This window comes from Lagopus leucura, unplaced genomic scaffold, assembly GCF_019238085.1.
Source record: "Lagopus leucura isolate 7727_CA_CO unplaced genomic scaffold, USGS_WTPT01 Super-Scaffold_100157, whole genome shotgun sequence".
In the NCBI taxonomy this organism is placed as follows: domain Eukaryota; kingdom Metazoa; phylum Chordata; class Aves; order Galliformes; family Phasianidae; genus Lagopus; species Lagopus leucura.
The window spans coordinates 2,849,616-2,870,690 of record NW_024962334.1 but is presented as its reverse complement, the minus strand read 5'-3'; the positions used below and the strand labels follow the sequence as shown (position 1 = coordinate 2,870,690).

At 38.9% G+C, this 21,075-nt stretch overlaps 1 protein-coding gene across 2 annotated transcripts in view; it reads right to left on the bottom strand.

The window, feature by feature from the left end:
- Nucleotides 1-21,075, bottom strand: part of AMPH (amphiphysin) — a 103,014-nt gene that overhangs the window by 13,402 nt on the left and 68,537 nt on the right. The window contains exons 10-17 of one of the 2 annotated variants that reach the window (XM_042888606.1): nt 18,731-18,869; nt 17,156-17,284; nt 14,275-14,382; nt 11,280-11,303; nt 9,745-9,768; nt 7,110-7,142; nt 5,693-5,743; nt 3,338-3,454 (exon numbers count right to left, since the gene is read on the bottom strand). In XM_042888606.1, coding sequence (XP_042744540.1) covers nt 3,338-3,454; nt 5,693-5,743; nt 7,110-7,142; nt 9,745-9,768; nt 11,280-11,303; nt 14,275-14,382; nt 17,156-17,284; nt 18,731-18,869 — 625 coding nt within the window. The remainder of the gene's footprint in view (nt 1-3,337; nt 3,455-5,692; nt 5,744-7,109; nt 7,143-9,744; nt 9,769-11,279; nt 11,304-14,274; nt 14,383-17,155; nt 17,285-18,730; nt 18,870-21,075) is intronic. The other variant, XM_042888605.1, reaches the window with a different exon arrangement.

The following is a 21,075-nucleotide window of genomic DNA, read 5'->3' as shown; positions in this document are numbered from 1 at the left end:
CCTTCTCTTATCAGTAACCTGGAAACTCTCTCCCATAAGAATTCCATCAACCAAGCTTACAGCTTGGGCCTCTTTACAAAATTTGATGCATTCATACATGTACTTTTAAATGAGGGCTCTTTTCAAGCACCACTGGAAGCAGATTTTTTTGGGTAAAGAGAAAGGTAAGGAGAGTTGCCCTTACTTCTTAAGGATTATTTTGTATTAGTAAAATTAGCAGCACTGATCTTTTGATTAGTTAGGAGTTGGGATGGTAAGGATGACCAAGTTTTAGAAGGGAAGCACGGTAGTGCAATTCTTATTTTTATGCCACACGAGGCGTAAACGCCTAGTAAATAGGATTACTGAAATAATGCCTAAGTAATGCTGCAATTCCATAAACAGAGTGCAATCTGCTTCTGCTGACTTAGAACAGAACAGTATTCTACATCAGTTCTCTCCCATTTTTTGAAAGAAATATTTTATCTTTAAATGGCCTCATACTCCAACGCTGTACCTGTACTTGGCTCCATGCTCAGCTTTCGGACACAGCTGATCACTCTTCTAGATCTGAACATTTTAAAACTCCCAGATTATATTATCTGCAGTTTGGGTGCCATGGATTGTACCTACGGTGGGATTCAACCATAATTAGACATCTCTAAGCTGAAGGCTCTTTCTTGGCCTCTGTCATTGTTCAGTGTCTGAGAGAGCTTCCAGCTGTAGTTTCAAATGTGCCTACACAAAGCTTTGAAAATCACTGTGTTTAGCTGAGTGCCTGACTAATTTAATGAGAAAATATTAAAATCCAGGCAAGAATCAGACCCAAAGCACAAAAAGGCTCTTTCCAAACCAATGAGCATACTGGAAGTCAAAAAAGCTGATCTCTGAGTAATGCTGTGAACTCTGGGTGCAATATTTCACAGATAGGAGAACGAAATAACAAGACTTCCTGTGATTTCTCTTTGTTCTGTACACCTGTCATCTTTGCCTGACTTTGAAAAATTGATCTGGTGAGAGGGATATTATTATTTGAAACTGAAATCAATCAGTGGTTAATAAACTGTATCTTTTAGACTGCATCCTTTGGATTTTATGTACTATGGAAATAAGGAAACAAAACAGTTTCTGTGGGCAAAAGTCCATGCAAGGACTTTTTACCATGGTTCGCTTCAGCTCTTCTGGTGCACATGGTGATTCTGTCCTTTTAACTGTCAAAAATTTTGTTCCCTGCAACCAAAATAAGAATCAATGGTTGCCAGCATCTAATAGAAATTTTATTTGTTCTGTGGCACCGATGGATCAAGACAAGAACATGTAATAAGATTCCATGTAGCAATTAAGATGAGCCCTTGGAATGAAGTGTTTGGCAATACGCTTCAGGCAGATCATGAAACTGTAAATAACAGAACCCAAAACTCCTGAGCAGGGAATTGTACCCTATTCTCTGGCCTACCCTCTCCTCAGTTTAAATGAAAGCCCTATCAGAAAATTTACTCAAAGCTCCTGCAACAGCTAATGAATGCCGTACATTCTACGAATGAATGTGGTTTGACAGTAAATTCACCACAGAAAAATTGTGCTGATTAGGGGCTGTCACCACAGACTTGAAATTACTAAAATCAATAAAAGATTCCTATCAGAAAGATATTATTAATATTTCACCACTCCACTTTTAAGTAACTCATCACTCGTAAAGTGAATGAATGCTGAACTGCTGCTGAGAAATGACATGCTTTCCTATTTTGCATCTCAGTGAAACTTCCTTAGCTTTGATCACAGTTGTTGTTAATCCTGATGTTCAGGACTCTCCTTTGCAAGTCCTGGAAAGCAATTCCTGAAATAATAGCCCCTCAGAGCCAAATGAAGAATAATTCTACTTCTGAATTTATAAGAAATCAACACTGAGCTTATTTTCCTAGACATCTCTTCCAAATTGGTAAAGACAACTTTGTATTCTAAAGCTAACAAAAAAATGAAAATAAACCTAGTCAGAACTGTCTAACTTCTATTTAACGCCTATGATCTTCCTCCTGGATTGCCACTGACTTGCCAATCTCTCACACTGTCTTTCTCTCCCTGCTCCCAATAGCTCTGCAGCCATTTGGAGCATGAAAGAACATGGACTGAGAATGCCTCAGTGATGGTGAGGCAGCAAAAGGGGTCACAGGACAGGGCCAGTGACACGGTGAGTGACAGGACCAGACAGGATGAGTGGTGCTGCACCCCAGCCTGCCATCTAATTAGCACCTCAGACACTGAAGATTTTAGAACTCTGTCTTAGTTCAAGAAAAGGAGTCAGCTTTCTTTTAGAAAAAAATATTTCCATCACAATTTTTCTTTCCTTCATTAAATCCTTGCAGAAAAAACAGACTGAAACCATACAGAAACAACCTTTTAAGCTTCTTTGATATCCGTTCTTCACTTTATTTACTGCCACTCAGTAGAGTGAGTACTAGAAGAAACCTCCTCACCAATGACTGATGTCCCATCCTTCCTCTACTCACCATCCTTTCTTTCTTCTTTATTCCAAACCATCAAATTTACTCTGTCTAGCCATGAAGGATTTCTGACAACAGTCTGTTGGAACAACGTGCTTCAGATAGACAGTTTCATTGTTTGTTTTACTATAGAGTTGACAAGTTATTACAGTGATTTATACCAACTCAAAAGAAAACACTCATAGGGGAAAAGCCTGATTCACATTTGATGCCAGTTTTTAATCCAGTGACACAGTTGGAACTATCCAGGCAAACTCATCTATCTGTCTTTGAGAAGTTCTTTAAACTACAGCTGTACTCCAGAGCCTTCTGCTGAAGACAGTTTGCGTGGCATCATGAGTGGCTTTTGCACTGGTCCAACACCACCAGCACACAACCAACCTGACACGGGTTGAGTAGAGCTTCAGACCATTTCCAAGCCACTCCTTGGTTCTGTCTGTATGCTTTCCTAATGCTGTTCCCCTCTGTTAATAGATGTCGCAGTCAGGCTTGCAGTGCCTGAGCCATTGCCCCTAGCAGGAATGTGAAACACAATCAGCTCCACAGAAAGATCCATGCAATGCTATATATCTGCATATCTGATAAGCCTTTTGTTGATGCTCTTCACTGACCTCTGACTGCCTGTAAGACCATTCAGGTGAACTTCCAGCTAAAATGCCAGTCTTAAAAGCAATGACATTTTAGGACCAAAAGGAGCAAATGTTGCTGGAGAGGCATGCTGTGACACAGCTGGATGCTGACAAAACCAGCCATAATGAGGGACGGAGAGGATGGCTGAAATACAGCAGGCACATTCACTGTGATGAGAGATGGCTCAGATGAGGCTGGGAGATGGACATGGAGGACAGATCACTCACCGCAGCCTGCTCTGTTGGCTCATCTGGCTCAGCAGGGATGGCCTCCTTTTCCACAACAGCAGCAGTAGGGGTTTCCTCGACCCTGAGTTCCCCAGGTGGAGCTTCTTCAGCCTCAGTCTTTTGTTTTATTGATTTTTAAGTAAACAGTGGAAAATTTGTTGAGGAGCACATGACAGTGGGGAGGGAAAAAGGGAACGGGAGCTCTGCCTGGCATTACAGTGCTGCTTCACTCCTAGCAGACTCAGTCCCACATGGCTTTGCCAGGAAGAGGACAGCCTTACATTACTAATGATCATCTACAGAGCATCTTCATTCTCAGTGTCCTGTATATAAACTGAGTCAGTCCTATCCCTTGCAAGGAAAGAGAGTGCTAGCTTCCTGAGTTACTGAAAGCAGCAGCAGAAATGGGGAAGAAGTAATCAGTTTGCTCAGAAATGCTCTAGAAAGTGAGGGCAAAGTGAGGAGTGTCCCAAATTATGATTTCAAATATGATTTTTTTAAATTATCCCCTATCCCCCTAATTCCACTAGTTCTCAGACAAAAAGATCCCTTCTCTGTTGAAAGTAAGAAACATTTTGCAGACTCTGTTTTCACATAGGCAAGTACTGACTGCATGAATTCTGACAATGAAAATCATAGAATTATAGAATGGTTTGAATTGGAAGGGACCTTAAAGACCATCCAGTTCTAATCCCCCTGCTATGGGCCACCCATTAGATCAGGATGTTCAGGACCCAGAGGCATTCAGAGCTTCTTTGGGCAGCGTGTTCCAGTACCTCACCACCTTCTGAGTAAAAAAAAGTCATCCCTAGTTTCTTTTTAATGCTTATTTCATCCTGAGATCTGAATCACCTACAAAAAATCACCTACATTTATCAGGCATGCTTCTGGAATTCCCACCCTCTAAAATTCAGGCCTATGCTTATTCTTTAGGAAGTGTATCTAGTAAACATCATCAGTCCCACAAGATGTTTGGTCCTGTAGCAAAATAGCTCCCAGCAAAAGTACTATTTCTGCTAGGGACAAAACCTTGCAAACACATGCACAACTAAAGGAGAGAGCTGCAAGCTGTGCTCAGCGTATTCCATTTATAAAGATGGCTGACTCAACCAGATAAAATAACCCCAGTAGATTAATTTGCCATGAACAAATTGCTCAGCATAATATGAACCTCAAAAGCTATCCAGCTGCTTTGCAGTTGATAAGATGCAGCTGGGTAGATGGTCTTCTGTAATAAAGAGACATCTTCCATGAAATTCTTAAAAATACTAAAATCTTCTCCCTGATATTTTTCAGAAAACAACAACAAAACAAAACCAAACAGAAAAACCCACCACCAAAACAAAACATAACCTTTCAATTCTTTTCTCATATATTTCTTTAGCAGGCTTATTTTTAATGAGGCATATAGAAGTCTGCCTAAGCAACACCTTCAGGATTTGGCAAAGAATAAAGAAACATTCATGATATTATACCACACTGTGCAGAAGTCTGTCTTGTGTGATAATACCAGTTCCAAGGAATTTCACAAAGAAAAAACATGATTGTAATGAGAAACAAAAGACAGATTTATCCCAGGTAAGATGTCTAACGAGTTTCCTGGGGCTTAATACTGGAAGAAACTTTGAGGCTTAAAATCAGAGGTAATATGTTACAATGCAGATTGTACTGATGTGCTTTGAGTCACTTGTGGACAAGCAATCTTTAGACTACCTGCCACATTTGAACTACAAATAAAAATACTCAAAATGCTCTCACAGTATTCAGTAACCAAAGTCACATTAAAAAATAGTATCACTCTTCTGCTCTTCAGTAACGGCAGCGTTCACCCAGCAATGCTGCCACTCCATATCCTTAACTCAGGCTAACCGAGGACAGCAAGAGGAACTAAGAAACCACCAAAGTATGATCACTTTCAACAATATTCCCACCCCTTAAAAGATGGTACCTACTAAAATGTGGAAGATAGATAAAGCTGCAGTAATATTAGAGGTATGCATACCGACATTACACGTGAGCACTTCCTTGCTGTACACTGGACCACAGTACTCATTCTTGCTGCTTCTTAAGTGCAATAAATAAGTAAACTGACTGTACCTTCAAAAATTGAAAGTATCTAGGGCATCCTGTTTTTCCTTTTTTGCAGTGCTATCCTTGTGAAAGACTTTCAGAAAGTAAAGGTTTACAGCTCAATGGTATACCCACCTATTCTTTCAGGTCAAGATGTAATGAATTAGAGGATGGAAAACACCCATGTTTTTGTATGAAGGAGCAAATACTTTTCTACAAAGAATAAAACAGTACCCTTTTTTTTTTTACACAACATTTAGAAAGGAAGCAAAATCCACCACTTACCAGAGTCTCTGTCACATTCTCATTTGACTGCACTGTAAATGCTGCGGTATCCTACATATGGAAAATAAAAACAACGAAGCAACAGTATTTTACATGGGATGTATCTAGTAAAGACCTGATCTTTTATGGCTTACTCAGGCATAACCATCAGTAACTGAGCTTAGATGGAAAAATGATAATCTAAATAGGTATGAATATCAATATTAAAGACCTTCCTCTTTCAAACGTGTTCCACGATTCTAAAATGTTTTAAGTTATTCAAATCAGCAAAGAATCCTTCACTGAATACAAGCAAATTGCAAGGACTTCGCTTCAGGCACACTGCAGTTCTAAATAGCGAATGCCAGAGTTTTATTTTGCCAGACTGCACGTGCATGGGGAGTGCACCAGCTCTAAGTTACTTACACATCTTCTGGATTCTGGGCTTTTATTTGAATAGTGCATACACTGCTAAGTAGAGATGTGAAGCTTTATATGCATTCATAAGGCACAGAAGCTGAGAACAGATTTTCCAATGTCTTATTCAGAAACAATTCATTTGGAAGATGCTTTTGTTTGTTCCTACTGTGAGGGTGGGAAGGATCAGACTTTTATTTCACCCCCAGGTGAACACTTTCCCTTAAAGAAAGTGGTGGCAGCTTTATATTTTAGCCCTTCCTTCTGAATACTTTACTAATGTAAAAGGCCTGTAGCAAAATCATTAAGTACTGAAAGACTCGTTTTCAGCCTTGCAGACACCCAGCCTTTTCTGTGTGCAAATCTAAAAAATGGTGTGCAGAGCATGCTGTGGGTAAGCCAGTCTCTGAAAGGCTGCTGGAATTTAAGAAGGCCCCAGATTATCTGCATTATCACTTGGGATGGGGACCCTGGAATTTGAGAGCATAAAAGTGTACTGCACTGCTGCAGTGCCTTGTGCAGATTCTCAGCATTATCACAGCAGTAAATAAACAACTCAGATTTAATTCCCAGACTAAAACGTCCTCTAAATGAAAACAAAATTGCAGAACCAAATAAAACTCATTTCACAAATACATGAATACATAGAGTCACTGAACAGGTGTGAAAGCTATGAGGAAGCCATGCTTTACAGGATTTTGAGATTGTTAGAAAAATCCCAAAAAGAGAGTAACAAAAATACTAACCCAGGTCTTTCACACAGAAAATAAGAAGACAGTCCTGCTAAGTTAGTGGGAGTTTTCCAATTAAATTCAGTTAGGCCAAGAGGGCCAAGAATATTAGCAACCTTCTAGGAACATCCAGGAAGACTTTTTGAGGGCAGACAAGTTCAGGATTTGTGTCAGCATGACATTATTGTGCAGCTGGTCTGCAGAACAGAGTTTTCAAAACTGTGCAGCCAGTCTTAACCTCTTCCCAACAAAAAAGAAAAAAAACCTCTGAAAATTTGCTTGTTTCTTACCTGTGCAAATCCATTAAATGCCGTGCTGGATGCCTAAGTAGAAGTGAAGATCAGAACAAGTTATCGTTTGTTTACTAAACGAGAACATGGATAAAACATTTCTATTTGCAAAATAAAAACAGGCCAGACATAAAACAAAATAAATAAATAACAAAAGGAAGGGCAAGGCAGAAAGATACTTGATGACAGTGCTATTCGATAACAGATTTCACAGGCTTAAAGAGAACACCAAAACGAATAAAAAAGCGGAGCGGCTTAAGTATTTTTGTAAAAAGAAAAAAGACTGGAGATGCATTTAAAATTATACATATAAAGTACAAAAGCTGTGAGACACCGTGTGCCTTCACAGTGTGAAGCTTCATTCACCTTTTTGAGATGCATTTTTGTCAGCCTGCTTCATTACACGGCTGAAGGGCACCATACTACACAGTTGCGTGACAATTTTTTGAACAAGAATTGCAAGGGCTTAGGAGGGGTAGCAGGAAACACACAGATGGATTGGTTTTAGACGACAAGGTTATGCATGACCTAAGGAACTCTTTGTCTAGACTAGGCTACACACTGGGGTAGGTACCTCTTCTTTATCAGCCTCAATTTCTTGGTACAACAATCCATATCTCCGGTTAGCAATTTCATCTTCAGATAAATCTGAGTTGTTGGTCTCATTGTCTTTAGGACTAGTTGAACTCTCGGTGCTAGCATTTCGGGAATTTCCCATTTGAAACAGAGCCAAGGGTCTAACTACCTCATTGCTAAATCCAGCATTGCCAACACTTGCCTGCTCCCCAGGCAAACCTTGTTTTATTGGTTCCTCCTGAATTTTACTGCTTGTGCTTGCACTTACTTCTCCCCAGATGTTATCAGTCCCTCCCAGGTCCTGTGTAGACCACTTATCACTAATGCCTAACCAAGCATTTTCCATGTTACCTTCCTCTGAGTCTTGCTGCTTGGGGAAAAAGGGCCAATTGTCCAGTCCATTGGCTTGGCCATCTGACATATTAGAAAACCCCCAGGAATCGTTAGTAACTGTTGGATCCCAGTTTGCCAGCCAGGGGTCTGTTTCCAAGGTTTCAGGAACACCACTGCTATGAGGATGCTCTTCAGTGGCTGCTGCTGCTGCCCTACCTGTCATTTGGTCTTCTCTATTATCTAGGCAAGGATTACCACAGATTGTGCTAGCAGCATGAGGTGCTTCGGGCATCAATTCTTGTGGGCACTCTTTGTCAGCAGCAGCTTGACTTTCATTGGTAGCACTACCATTTGGGAGGATGCTGATGCTACTGTCTTCAGCTTCTTTACCAGACTCTTCTGCAGTGAATAATTCAGCATCACAAAGAATGTTCCCAGTATTTGTATGGTTCTTTTCTGTGTGGTCAGTGACCATCACATTTATACCCTCTGTGGATGTATTCTGTCCAGTAACATTGTCAGCTTGGTTTAGGCCATCCTCAAATATTGTTTGATGGTCCTGATTCCAGATACCAAAGACTCTCTCAGGTTCATTGCCAGTGCTTTCTGTAGTTTTACTGCTGTCCTCTACTACTTTGTTCCCATCTTCCAACCCTGTGCTCAGTAATGGTTTTTCTGAATTTGTCTCCTCAATGACATTTACTCCTTTGAATTCTTTTTCCCTAGGGATTTCTAAGTTATCAACACTAGCTCTTCCAGCTTCCCCACTGCTAACTTCCAACTCTACCTCAGTGCTGACTTCTGAAGTTTCACACTCTGCCTTAGCTAAGCACTTAGGAAGCTCTGCCTCACTATTTCCTTCCATATCACCACCTCGCTCTTCCATTTCCCCTGCACCTTCTACCTCCGTGTAGTTAACAGCTCCATTCTCTACCTTTTCACTTGGTTTGACACCTGCCCACAGAGATTCTTCTTCCTCACGCTTTTCCTCTTCCTTTTGCACATCACATGGGAGGGGTTTATCCAACAAGCTATCGGTTCCCAGGACGGGCGTCTCAAAACCAGTTATGTTCTCTAAACGCTGACTGGTTGCCACATCTTCCCATGGGACATTCTTAGCATCCAACAGGTGCTCCAGCGAAGTCCTCTGGTTTTCATTTTCTGAAGCAGACCCTGGTGCAGCATCCTCCTGCTGACCTGCAGCAGGCCAAACGCTAGCAGGTAGAGTACCCATGGATTCGCTTGAGGTTTGCTCTGCCCCAGGGAAAAGCAAAGAACCACCTGTAGTAATTTTCTGGCTGACACTGGGTGTGCTAACATCTAGGCCCCAGTTGAGTGAACCTAGACCAGTTTGGGATCTGTTAACATCTTCTGATGACCCACTGTTTGGGATTTCCTCCATGACCAGGTTACACAGGGAAAGACTTTTTGAAGAATCAGGCTTTAAGCAGACAGAAAAGCAAAGAAAAAACACAAGATGAAAAAGATAAAGGCGGACTTGATGAGAAAACACAAGATTTATATTTTACTAGAGCAATTTTAATCTAAAGAATGAAAGTGACTAAATTAAGCAGTTTAAGGAAAAGCTATGTGGCTTGCAACATTTGGAGGCAGTAGATTGCAATCTAGAAGAGCAGCACTGATAGAACAAAAAACTATATATTAAATCACATTGATTAAAGCATGCATATAGAGCAGTTGCAATGTTGGGTGGAAGTTTGCTTACCGGCTGCACCAATTCGCTTGTTGTCTGTATAGAAAAAAAACATTTAAAACACAGAAAACAAGAATACATTTTTTGTTGCTGTTGTTACTCAAGCAGCAGTTCATTAATTATCTGTTCTCTAACTAGCAGCAGTTACCAAACTGGCGTAGGGAAGCAGCAAAGGGTTCTTTCCTGCCCCTCCAGTGAAGGTAAAGACAGACTCCTGAATTTAAGCCTTCTAGCCACCAGACTACATTAGAAAAGAAGTTCTACAGATACACTGAAGATTTATCACACCTTGCCTTCCTGTGACTCACTGACTTTTTTATCACAGGTACCCTCAATAGAAAGGAGGAATCATTCCATTGGACAGTGAAGAAAGAAGGAGGCAACACCAGTGGTGTCAGTGGACAGCTTTGATACTCCATCGCTGTGCCATGAAGAAGCATTTATAGCCTCACACACACTATGGAATCAAACCAGACAGCCAGCTATCTACACCACCACTCTGAAGAAATACAGATACTGCAAGGAAGATCAACAACTATTCTGCATTCAAAATTATGAGAAAAACTGTAAAGGTTGAAGCCTTAGCTTCAAATATTTAGCTGTGAAGCTTTATAGTTCCTTTTTTGGTTTTAACTAGAGGAAATAGGAAAATAATTATAATGTAGAATATATATATAATATTAACTATTAGTAGTCAAGTAAACTATAAGTAAACTATACATAAGCTATAAGTAAACCTGTGAAAGGAAGAAATTGACAGAGATACGTAATATTAATTAAAAGTTATACATTTGAAACACTTCTGGGTTATTTTAGCTGGTCTAGATTTTGGCAACCTTGAAATTTTGGTTAGACTGCATACATGACTCTTTTCTTCAGACTTCTTTTAAACCATGCCAATAGAAAGAGATGAGCACTTAATACGCATCACATCTGCTGTATGTTCACAAGATAGTGCTGCAAATCTGAATGCATGAGAAGCATCCACAGATTTCTGTGCTACATGAGTTTGCAAAAAGTCAAAAAAGGGTCCTTAAGGCTTTCTGTCAAGTCAACCCAACTATTTTCATGACACAAAGGCAAAAGAAAGCTCACAAAAATTATCTGTTTTCTTCCTGCAGATTATTGTATTTGATTAGGAGGTGGAAGGAAGTATTTCTGCAGTTTCCTAAAGCAGCAGCAACTCCAGTCCACTGTATGCAAACTATGAAAAGAACAAGTCAAATTCTCTCTTCACTCCCAAACTGTGAAAAAACAGTTTTCCATTGGGTTAAAAACCTAGTGGTTAAAGGAACTACGTCTTCAGATAATTTAGAGAGGTAGCCAGCATACATTCCTACACCCTAAAAATTATATAAGAATTTTGTTAGTCTAGATTTCAAACATGATTTAGGTTTTGCAGACCAAGCAACAGCGATTCTTTTTTTCTGCTTGTTTTAATAGATCCCAGGTGGCTTCATATACTTTAAAGTACTCGTTACAGTCTGTAAACTCTTTATCAGATGCACAAAAATATCCCAGTTCACAATGATAAATGTCAGTCTTACCGTCCACAGGTCCCATGGCAATGTCTGAAAAAAGGAAAAGAAAAAAGATGCTTAGAAAAATGCTGCTCATATATATTCTGTGTTTGATGTGCTACATAAATAACATGAGAGCAGAACATATAAATACACTTATCTCTAATATATATATTTTATATTTGAGTGCACGTTTGCAGAATATGATTTTTGGTTAAGTAGGATGAGCAGTATGTGATGGATTGTGGTATTCTCCACTTCAAAGCAGTAGTTGTTTTCCAGTGGAAAAAACCTCTTTCCACTGGGTATTTGAATAATAAATACATTCTGAACTGGTGGTTCTGTACGATGCTCAACAGGTGCAGGAGTGCCCGCAAGGTATAAGCTTTAAGAAGACTTCATAGGTCAGCATTTTTAGGCAGTAAAGAAAAGATTCTGCTATCCATTGAGAACAACTTATATTCTTATATTCAAACACAAGGAAGGAAAACTGCATACTTTTCGGGGAGAGAAAACAAGAGTGTTGATCAATGTTTTCATTTTCTTGTCCAGTCTGTTAAATATTCAGTATTAATGACTTTTCAACAGAAGAGCTGAATGGACAGATGAAAATGGACAGAAAATAGGCATCAGGTCTGTTTTTGAATGGTCTGAGATACTTTGAAACACATCTATTACATTCACATCTAAGTTAAAGTCCATGAAAGATAAAAACTAATGATATTCATTAAATAAAATGTGAAATTGTTCCTGAAACATTTCCATGTGTTAAATGTCACATCTAACAGTCATTAGGAGAAAGGATTGCTGCATATACCTTGTTTTCTTAACTGTTTTTTTTTTAATGACTACAGATTGGCTCTCTGAACAACCTCTGCTTTCACTTTCACAAATAAAGGACACAGTAATAAATCATTACTCAGATTTACAACAAATTAACATCAACATCCATTTCTCATTCAGTTTAAGTCCAGGTGTGTGCTTCCTCTGTGTTGGTGTAATTCATAAGTGTACCTGCTTACTCTGGCATAACTTTGTGAGATGAACATTCAAACTTCAAGGCAAAAGAGTAGCTCTTTTCTGATGGCCTTAACTGTTGCAAACCCCAGACATCCTACTGACTCTCAGGGAAGGAGACTGCTCATTTTCATTTCTTCATTTTTCTTTCAGTGCTCACAAGACCAGAGGGAGGGAATATACTGAAGGGAAGGTGAAACAGACCATAGCTAGCAAAAGGAGGTGAGTGTCAGCCACATTTAGAAAGGACACTTCTGAGACATTCATAGAACCAGAAAGCAGTGAGGAAGGGCAGGCTAAGGCTCTCTCACTGTGATCTGATCACAGTAGCAGAGAAGTGGAGGGAAGTAGTTAAATGATCAATAGGGAAGTCAAGCCTGCCCTCCAAAGGCATCATGGCACAGACAACTCCTGCCTTCAGTTCACTGCTTCAGCACAGTTTTCTGAAGGGAAAATAACCACAACTGAGGTAAAACCAGCACACATATAGAAAGAACACTTCAGGCTGACTTTATCTCCCTGCACAGGGGTCTCCAAACAGTGCAGTCACAGACGTCAATCTGCCTGTGATCCCACTGCAATGATGCTGTCATATCCAGTGGGACTGAAACTAGACGGTAGGGCTATCCTCTCCTTGTTAAGGATGTGGTGCTCTGACTCATCCATGCATGCTTGTGGTTGTTGACCACTTTTTCTCATGTGTGTTTGTTGAGATGAAAGGTGAAAGAAGAGATGGAAGGTGCTCATTGAATGCCTCCTGTGTACCCAGATGAAATCTTGTAACGTACTTTTCTACATTTAATTACATTCAGTATTTCAAGGCACAGATGAACTTAAAGCAATTTTTTTTTTTCATTAAAACAATAAACTGCAATCTATATAGTATGATGTCAAGGCAAACTGCCACAACAGTTAATTTTCTGGGAGGTTTAATTATTCCACTGCTCTCATCAGGTTTACTCAAGACAAGCTGAAATGGCAGAGTTAGCAAAGGCAAAGCTAGAATTTTCTGTCACTGCTGAGCGCCAAGAGATCATTTCCTTTCTTTTCTTGTTTCCAGAAAGCAAGAAAAATAACAAGATGCACAAAGCCTCTATTATAACTAAATACAGCAAAGAACAATGAGAAACTTCCATTGATGTTTGGAGTGCTGACAGAGCACTGTTTTTCTAACAGTGCATAACCCATTGGAGATCAGTACAGATCTCATTATATAACTAGGACTGTATACCAAATAAGAAATTAATTAACCGAGATCAAGGGCTTCCTCAGCCTTAAAGCTCCTTGTCTGCTCACTCCTTTCCTAGTGCTGCATTACTGAACAGCTTATTAGTCTTCTCATGTCTTGCAGTACAAGCTGGGTTGGTGATAGCCACAGGGATAATAGGTTTTGCTAACAGTGTGTTAATATTGCTTCCTTGTATATGTACAATGCAGAGCTCCAGCTCTGCTGACCAGGGAAACTACCATAATATCAGCCCTAAGGATAGTGATTGTGAGTTCTAGATCTTAAAATAGCAGATGCCAGGTGCTTTAGGGCAAATCAAAGCAACTTTCATATGTGCTTCTTCTTTTTCTTTTTTTCTTTTTTTGTATTGCAGAGAGAAACTACCATGGCAAATATTATTGTAGAACACATAATTCTTTAACACAGCATCCTTCAAGGGAACACGCTATTTCATTCTTTCACTTTCCATGAGATTAGGTCCGAAATAGATTTATGAAGCAAAACACTCAGATCATATCCCTTGCTTGGTAAAACTTGGTAAAGAAACTCCATCACAGCAAGAAATTGCATGTTGACTCCATAAGACTTAGGTCCCCTGACATCTCTTTCCAGACATGAAATGTCAAAGCTGGGTCAGACAAAAATCTCAGGAAAAAAGGCATCAGAGGATTATAATATTAGCATGAATAGTTGTAAGGATGGAGAGTAGCAACCTTTGCTAATAAACACAGGGCTTTGCATTTTTATGCTGTGTCTGTCTCAAAAGCAAAGAGATACCTGAGACATGGGTGAATGAGTTACTCCCGTCGATACAACCTCTGGTTTGAAAGGGTCGAAGTCCAGATCTAGCAAAGATTCCTCTTTCTTAGTTTCAGGAATTTCATTCTGTTAGAAGAGAAAAATAACCCTTGAAAAAAAAAACCCTCTCAAAAGTGGTCCCAGGAAATACAATAATGAAAGGTCCAAGAAAAACAAAAAACAAAAAGCAAGCAAACAAACAAAAAAACAAACAAATTTTCAAGCAAGGATGGGAGGAAGCTCTGAAGACTTTCCTGAACTTTTAACCTTATTCTTTATGAGCTTCATTTTTATGATGCCTTTGTTTTCTGCATAGAGAAACCTTGCCTTTTCAGGCTAAACAAATTTTAGCCCTCCTGAAAAAGTGCCAAGTGTTCACTGTTTGACTGTGAAGGCCATTTTAAGTGCTCTGAGTCAGACACCAAAATTAAAAAGCTGCATAAATTGTATCCAGTGTCCTTACATTTTAATACCTGAATATCTTCACAATTATAAATACTACTCATAAGTCAATACAGGAGGACTTAAATGCGTTTGAATTAAATTTCAGTTCTGAACACAAATAAGAATTCAAATTTATTGGTGCAATTAGCATTAAACTGTAAGAAACATTTTATGTAACTAAATAAATCTTGGTACCTTCATCTGCTCTTACAAAACTCGATTACACAACAGAACCTTTTTTTGTTTACAATTAATGAATTAACCAAGGCCTCTGAGGTCAGTGTAAATACCTATATTGGTTCAATGGGCTACAGGTCTTTCCCTCTGCAAATTAACATAAGCAAATAATTACCACGCATCAATGCAAAATATTACTTTTAATCAGGGTGAAACTATAGCTGAGATGTAATTATCACTAATGATAAATATTCTGGGCACACATCTTAGTAATAAGGCTAATTCTGCCCACTGTTGTTCAGTGTTTATTAAACAGTGAGAGAAGCTTGCCTTGGTTGTATAGAATATGCAGGCCGTAATGAGTTAGAGTGCAATTATGGAAAGTGTTCAGATTGGAAATGGTATCAGTGGATATAATTTGTACACATACATCCGTATGTAATCTCACAAGAGAAAGGTAAACAGAGTCAGATCAAAAGGGCACACAGTCCAAACTCCTGCCCCTGACGATGGCTGAAGCGTGAAGCACTGGAAGGCTGCAAGAATAGATCAGTCTGTAAGAACAGCAGTGCCAAGAAATTCTCCTGTGTCTTTCATCCGATGTGTTCAGATTTCATCACAGCCGTCCTTGAGGCATTAGAATCATAGAACTGTTTTAGCTGGAGGGGACCTTAAAGATCACCCAGTCCAACTCCCCTGCAATGAGCAGAGACATCTACAACTAGATTACGTTGCTTAGAGCCCCATCCAGCATGACCTTGAATGTATCCAAGAACAAGGCATCCACCACATGTCTGGGCAACCTGTTCCAGTGCCTCACCACCCTTACCATTAAAAGCTTTTTCCTTATATTCAATCTAAATCTCCCCCCTTTTAGTTTGAAACCATTTCCCCTTGTCCTGTCACAACAGACCCTGATGCAGAATCTGCCCCCTTCTTTCTTCTAGTCACCCTTCAGATACTGAAAGGCTGCTCTCATGTCTCCCCAGAGCTCTTCTTCAGAACAAACAGCTCCAACTCTCAGTCTGTCCTCACAGGGAGGTGTTCCATCCCCTGGGTCATTTTCATGGCCCCAGTGATGCTGAAGCTTACGCTGCCAACACTGGAACTCCTGACACAATGATGAAACCAGACTACAGTCCCTTCCACAAGGGCCCAGCAGTGGCTGTGTATGTGCTTCCCAGTATGGCAGCTGCCATTAATTCGTTAATTGTGTGGGAATTTATTTATAAATAACTCTCTGTTCTTCCAAATATGTACCTGTGGAATAGATGGCAGTGCCTTTTTGTCCTCTCCAAATCACAAGCTCAAATTCTCTGAAATTTTTCTTTCATTGCTATGCCTACATTTTTGTGTGTTATCAAAAGAATTAGTACAAAAACAATAATTCCTGTGAAAATAAAGATTTGTAAACACTCAGTGTAAGTTCTAGATCTGCATATTTCTTCACAGTCTATCAGACATAGGCTAAGATTTCTAGTTGTAATTACCATAATATAAATGGTCCATTATTAAACAACCAACAGTTACCATATCTGCATGAAGGGTGAACAACTAAATGCAAATTATACATATTTATTTTACACAACTCTGGGTCTTGTTTGTTCTATGCAATCATTTTAATTTTCCTAGTTTAAAAATAATAAAATAAAAGTAATTCTGATCACTTTTTAGTTGCGTAACTAATGTTCCTATTAATCAAAACAAATGATGTATGTAGTTGGCATAGCCTTTTACACCTGCAAAGGGTTGATTTAAAGAGCAAAGCTCTTTTAAAAAGAAAAAAAAGCACACCCCAAATAGGTATATGTTTAATAATTTTTATGGAAGAAACAGAAACAGCCAAGAACAACATGTTTGGGATTTAAAAAAAAAGGCATCTTAGGTTAACTTTCGCTTTGTGATGAAACCTGAATTTAGTTAAACATCAACTGTAGCTGCAATTCATAACATTTTCAGTCAAATATCTCACCAGGAAATCTCATTTCTCATTTGAAAAATCTTTTTTTTTTTTTCCCATACGCTAGCAATTCTATGCCTTTAGAATGGTTATTCAAGACTTCAAAGATAAAATACCATGTTTGTGAATCTTTGAAGACAGTGCAAAGGGTCATTGCGTCCCTGCCTTCTACCAGAACTCTTTGCCTCCCCCTCTGTTGAGGTCAGCCGTACACCCTTAGTATTGGAGAACTTCAGGTGATTGCAAGGTTGGACCCACACACCATGCTCTGAAGCTTACCTGTGATGGAGTTGTCACGTTGATTTCTGGGACAAAGTTGTCATCAAAGAGGTTAATGATGTTCTCCTGTTGCAACTCCTTTGTGGGTGTGAGCTTAGGCAGTGGTGGAACTGGGGGACCTTTCCTCAGCTAGGCAGACAACAAAAATATCACAGACTGGTTCAGAGATAAATGAGAGATTTAAGACAAGTCTTAAAGTCTTAAGACAGCTTGAGTTAGATTTTTTGTCTCTGCTACTTCCCCTTAAATGCAGTAAAAAAAACATGGAATCAAAGGAACTTTTTGGCTGCTCATCATCAAGTGCCTTGAAGGAAACACTGCATGAAAAGCAAACCAACTCTATTTTTCAAACTCAACTTTTAAGAATTCACACAAAAGCATTTATTAGATGGAATTTTTCTGCTCTGACGGGAATACAATGCTGTGCACTTTATTTCCTATGCAGCACACTGTTGGATGAGCAATACTGCACAGAACCAGGTCTTTCCAGCTTTTTTGCTTCTTAAAATCATTTCAGAATATCTTTGGGATTTTCTCCCTGCCTGCCTGTTGCTATCTTTCAAAGCCTACTTAATGCTAAGAATATACCACTCCTGTGAACTGCTGCACCTCAAAGTGCTTAGGTCACTAATTCCCTCTGCTCCCTCTGTGTAACTCTGACAAATGTATTGCATGGATTAATACTGATCACTGGATATTTTTAAAATGATATTAAAAAAAAAAAAAAAGAAAGAAAATCTAAAAAAATTCCTCAGATGATGCAACATCAGTAAGACCAAATCTGAGTTTTATTCAATAAATGTTTGGTTGTGGTGTGCAAGACCAAAGAAAACAGGTGTGCTCACGTGTTTTCTAAATGCACAAAAATCAACGCAGAAGCTACACCCAATTTTGAAAACATCAGCAACATCAAGTCTCATCTTCGTTGTTTTCATAGAATATCACATACAGTTCTCATGGTACAGAGGATGCCCTTCATCAATTTCACTGATATTGAGAAGAACAGAAATGACTCCTGCATCATCAAACTTCTCAATTTAGTATTGGTAACAACTAATAAGCCTCTAATTATCAGTAATTATATCACAGCAGTATTTAAACTAGCTCTGTTATTTACTGTTTCAGAGGGAAATCCATGTTGGCAGACTAGTAGTACTCCCTGGCTAGGTGTTTTTTTTCACTGTAGTAAGTATGAATTTGAACAAGACTGATGGGGTATGTATTGAAATGTATTGAAATTCATGGGAGTTTGGAAATGGATTTTTCAAGTTATCGTTTCTGTGTCTTTAGAGACTATGCAAGTTTTTGAAATGTGTTTTGCTTAGGCACAACAAATGCCTCCAGTTCACCTGCTACCTTAAATTTTCCTCATTCTCCTTTATTAAAAAAAAACCCTTTTCTACCCATGCTTGAGACACAGAGATGAACACCCACCCAATGACCCATATAGAGCACAGTGGAGCCAATGGTCTCCCCACTGTATGTCAGTCCATGCCTACACTGAAAACACCACTGTATACATTATCTCAGCTTACTTCACAACAGGCCAGTCTCCTTTGCTGAGTTTCCACTTACCTGTGTGGGTGACTTAGGCCGGGCTGGTGCTGGAGATGCTGGTGCCAGCATGTGATTGGGACTAGCAGTAGGGCTAGGAAGGGGAGAGACCTCCTCTGGTGGTGATGGTGTTTTTGCAATGCGGAGTGGACCTGAATCACTGGGCAAGAATCAAAGTAATGGTCAGGACATACACATCATGCTAATTTATTACCTTGACAATTTGAATAGTTGAAAGCCAGCGACCACAAAAGGCAATATAGAGTGGAGATGAACCAAATCATTATATAATCACTAAAACTAAAACTGCAATTATATATAATCAAAATTCAGTGGTCTATAGTTTCAAACGACGTTTTAATTTTTGAGTGACCTTTATTTTTGGAACATCTGCTGCATCTGTTTACCTGATCGTTATAACTTGATGGAAACTCAATTCCTGCATTTTTCTTTTTTTTTTTTTTTTTTTTCCTGAATTTGAAATGATGTTTTATGTATAAGTTTGTAACAATCATAAAACGGGAGCTGGAACTACTGCCTTCATTTCACACAGTTCTCAAAATAAAAGGCTTTAAAGATAAAAAATCCCAGAAGATGATACGCCAATGAATAATGCAAATAACATTAAAAGCTCAGCAACTTCAGGAAGGTTTCAATAAACCAAAACACAAACAAGATTATGATATAGCTGTAACTATTTAGATGGGCAACTCACCACAACTATAAACAAGCAGTAGTCAAGAGACTTCAGCAGAGCTCTGCTGATACTAAGAAAAGATCTGATGAAGTCCTGTCCTGTAAAAGGATTTGTTCTTTCTGTGAAAGGACCTGGTGCAAACACTGGGACATACTCAGCTACTTAGAAATGCTGAAAGCTTACAACTCAAGGAGGCTATAATCTACAGCATTCAACAGTCACAGTACTTGGTAAGAGAAGAGCGAGTCCTACACGTATTTAGCAAGAACAGAAGCACTACATGATGGAGGGAACCACACCATAAACATGTTCCTAACACAGGTGCAAGAAAAAATAATTCCTTGGAAAGTTCACACTCACCACCTCTTTCTGTGGAAATATTAAAGAAGAACAAATAAGCAGTTATTAAGAAATTTCTTTCCTAGGTACAGTATTTGTCTTCAAGGTAGAATATTCAGTAGCATGTAAATTTTTAAGCTGGTACTCTATTTTTATATGGTACTCTAAAGGAAAGGTAATGTACTTGTCTAGTATCTATTTCTCACATATTTAAAAAGGAAAAATGTTTCATCTCAAAAAGGCTCATTCCTGAGTAATGTTGTAAGCACTATAAAAATAATGAAACTCAAAATTTGTCTTGAATTTCACGTAAGGCTCTGTGAACAGTATACCAAAAATACCACACTGTGTATGAGCTGTTAATCTTACAGAAGTCTGAAGCAAAAAAAGCAAACGCAACAAACCACCACTTAGAGCTGATGGCCTATAACTACAACTTTCTCACTTGGGACGCAGCAGAGCTCAAATGAAAGAGTAACACAGTCAGTAAAAATATTTTTAAAAAGCATTTTTAAATAAGGACAACACAAAGCATTAATCTACACCTAATCATTTGCAGCTAGAATCCTATTATTTTTCTCTCACTGATGGGAAGAAAAATTCAGTAATAACAAGAATGTGTGCATGCTGGGCACAGCCTAAGAGACACATGTGGCCAAATACTTGTTTATTACTAAAACTACTTTAAGTTTTCCAATACTATATTATTTATTATCCCATAACAGCATTTTATGAATGCTCTATGGGAAATGTAGCCATCCTACAGGGACTGAAAATGGTGCTAAATGAGTTGTCAGCTCAGGGAGTGTGTGTGATCACAGATTAACACTGAACTAATCCAATACGAAAATTTTGGACACATTCTTAATATCATAGTTCTAAATTTTGCAGTAGTTTGGAAGCTCAAATATTTTTTGTCCTTTTAAAATGAGATCAAAAGAAATATGGAAATGTCAGCCATATGTTTGAGGCAGATGTTGTGCTCTTGGACAGTCTTAATTGTTGCTAATGTGAGCCTGGCTTGAGGGCAAATTCACAGTAGCCATAACATTGTTCTGACTGCTTTTGGATGAGCTAGGGTTGGCTTGAAATTTGGGACTTATGCATTCGCTCTAATTATCACTATGTTTTGACAAGCGCCACTTTTATAATTACAATCTTTTCTGCCCATCATTATTGCAGTACTGAGATCAAATTCTGGCAGAAAGGCTTTGTTCTTCTCAAGTTAAAAAAATCAGAAACAGTGCACTGGCTTCCAATGACCTTAAGAAAACACTGATTTTAAGCTTTCTTGGTTCTGTTTTTATTTTAAGGCAAGTTTGCTCTTGGA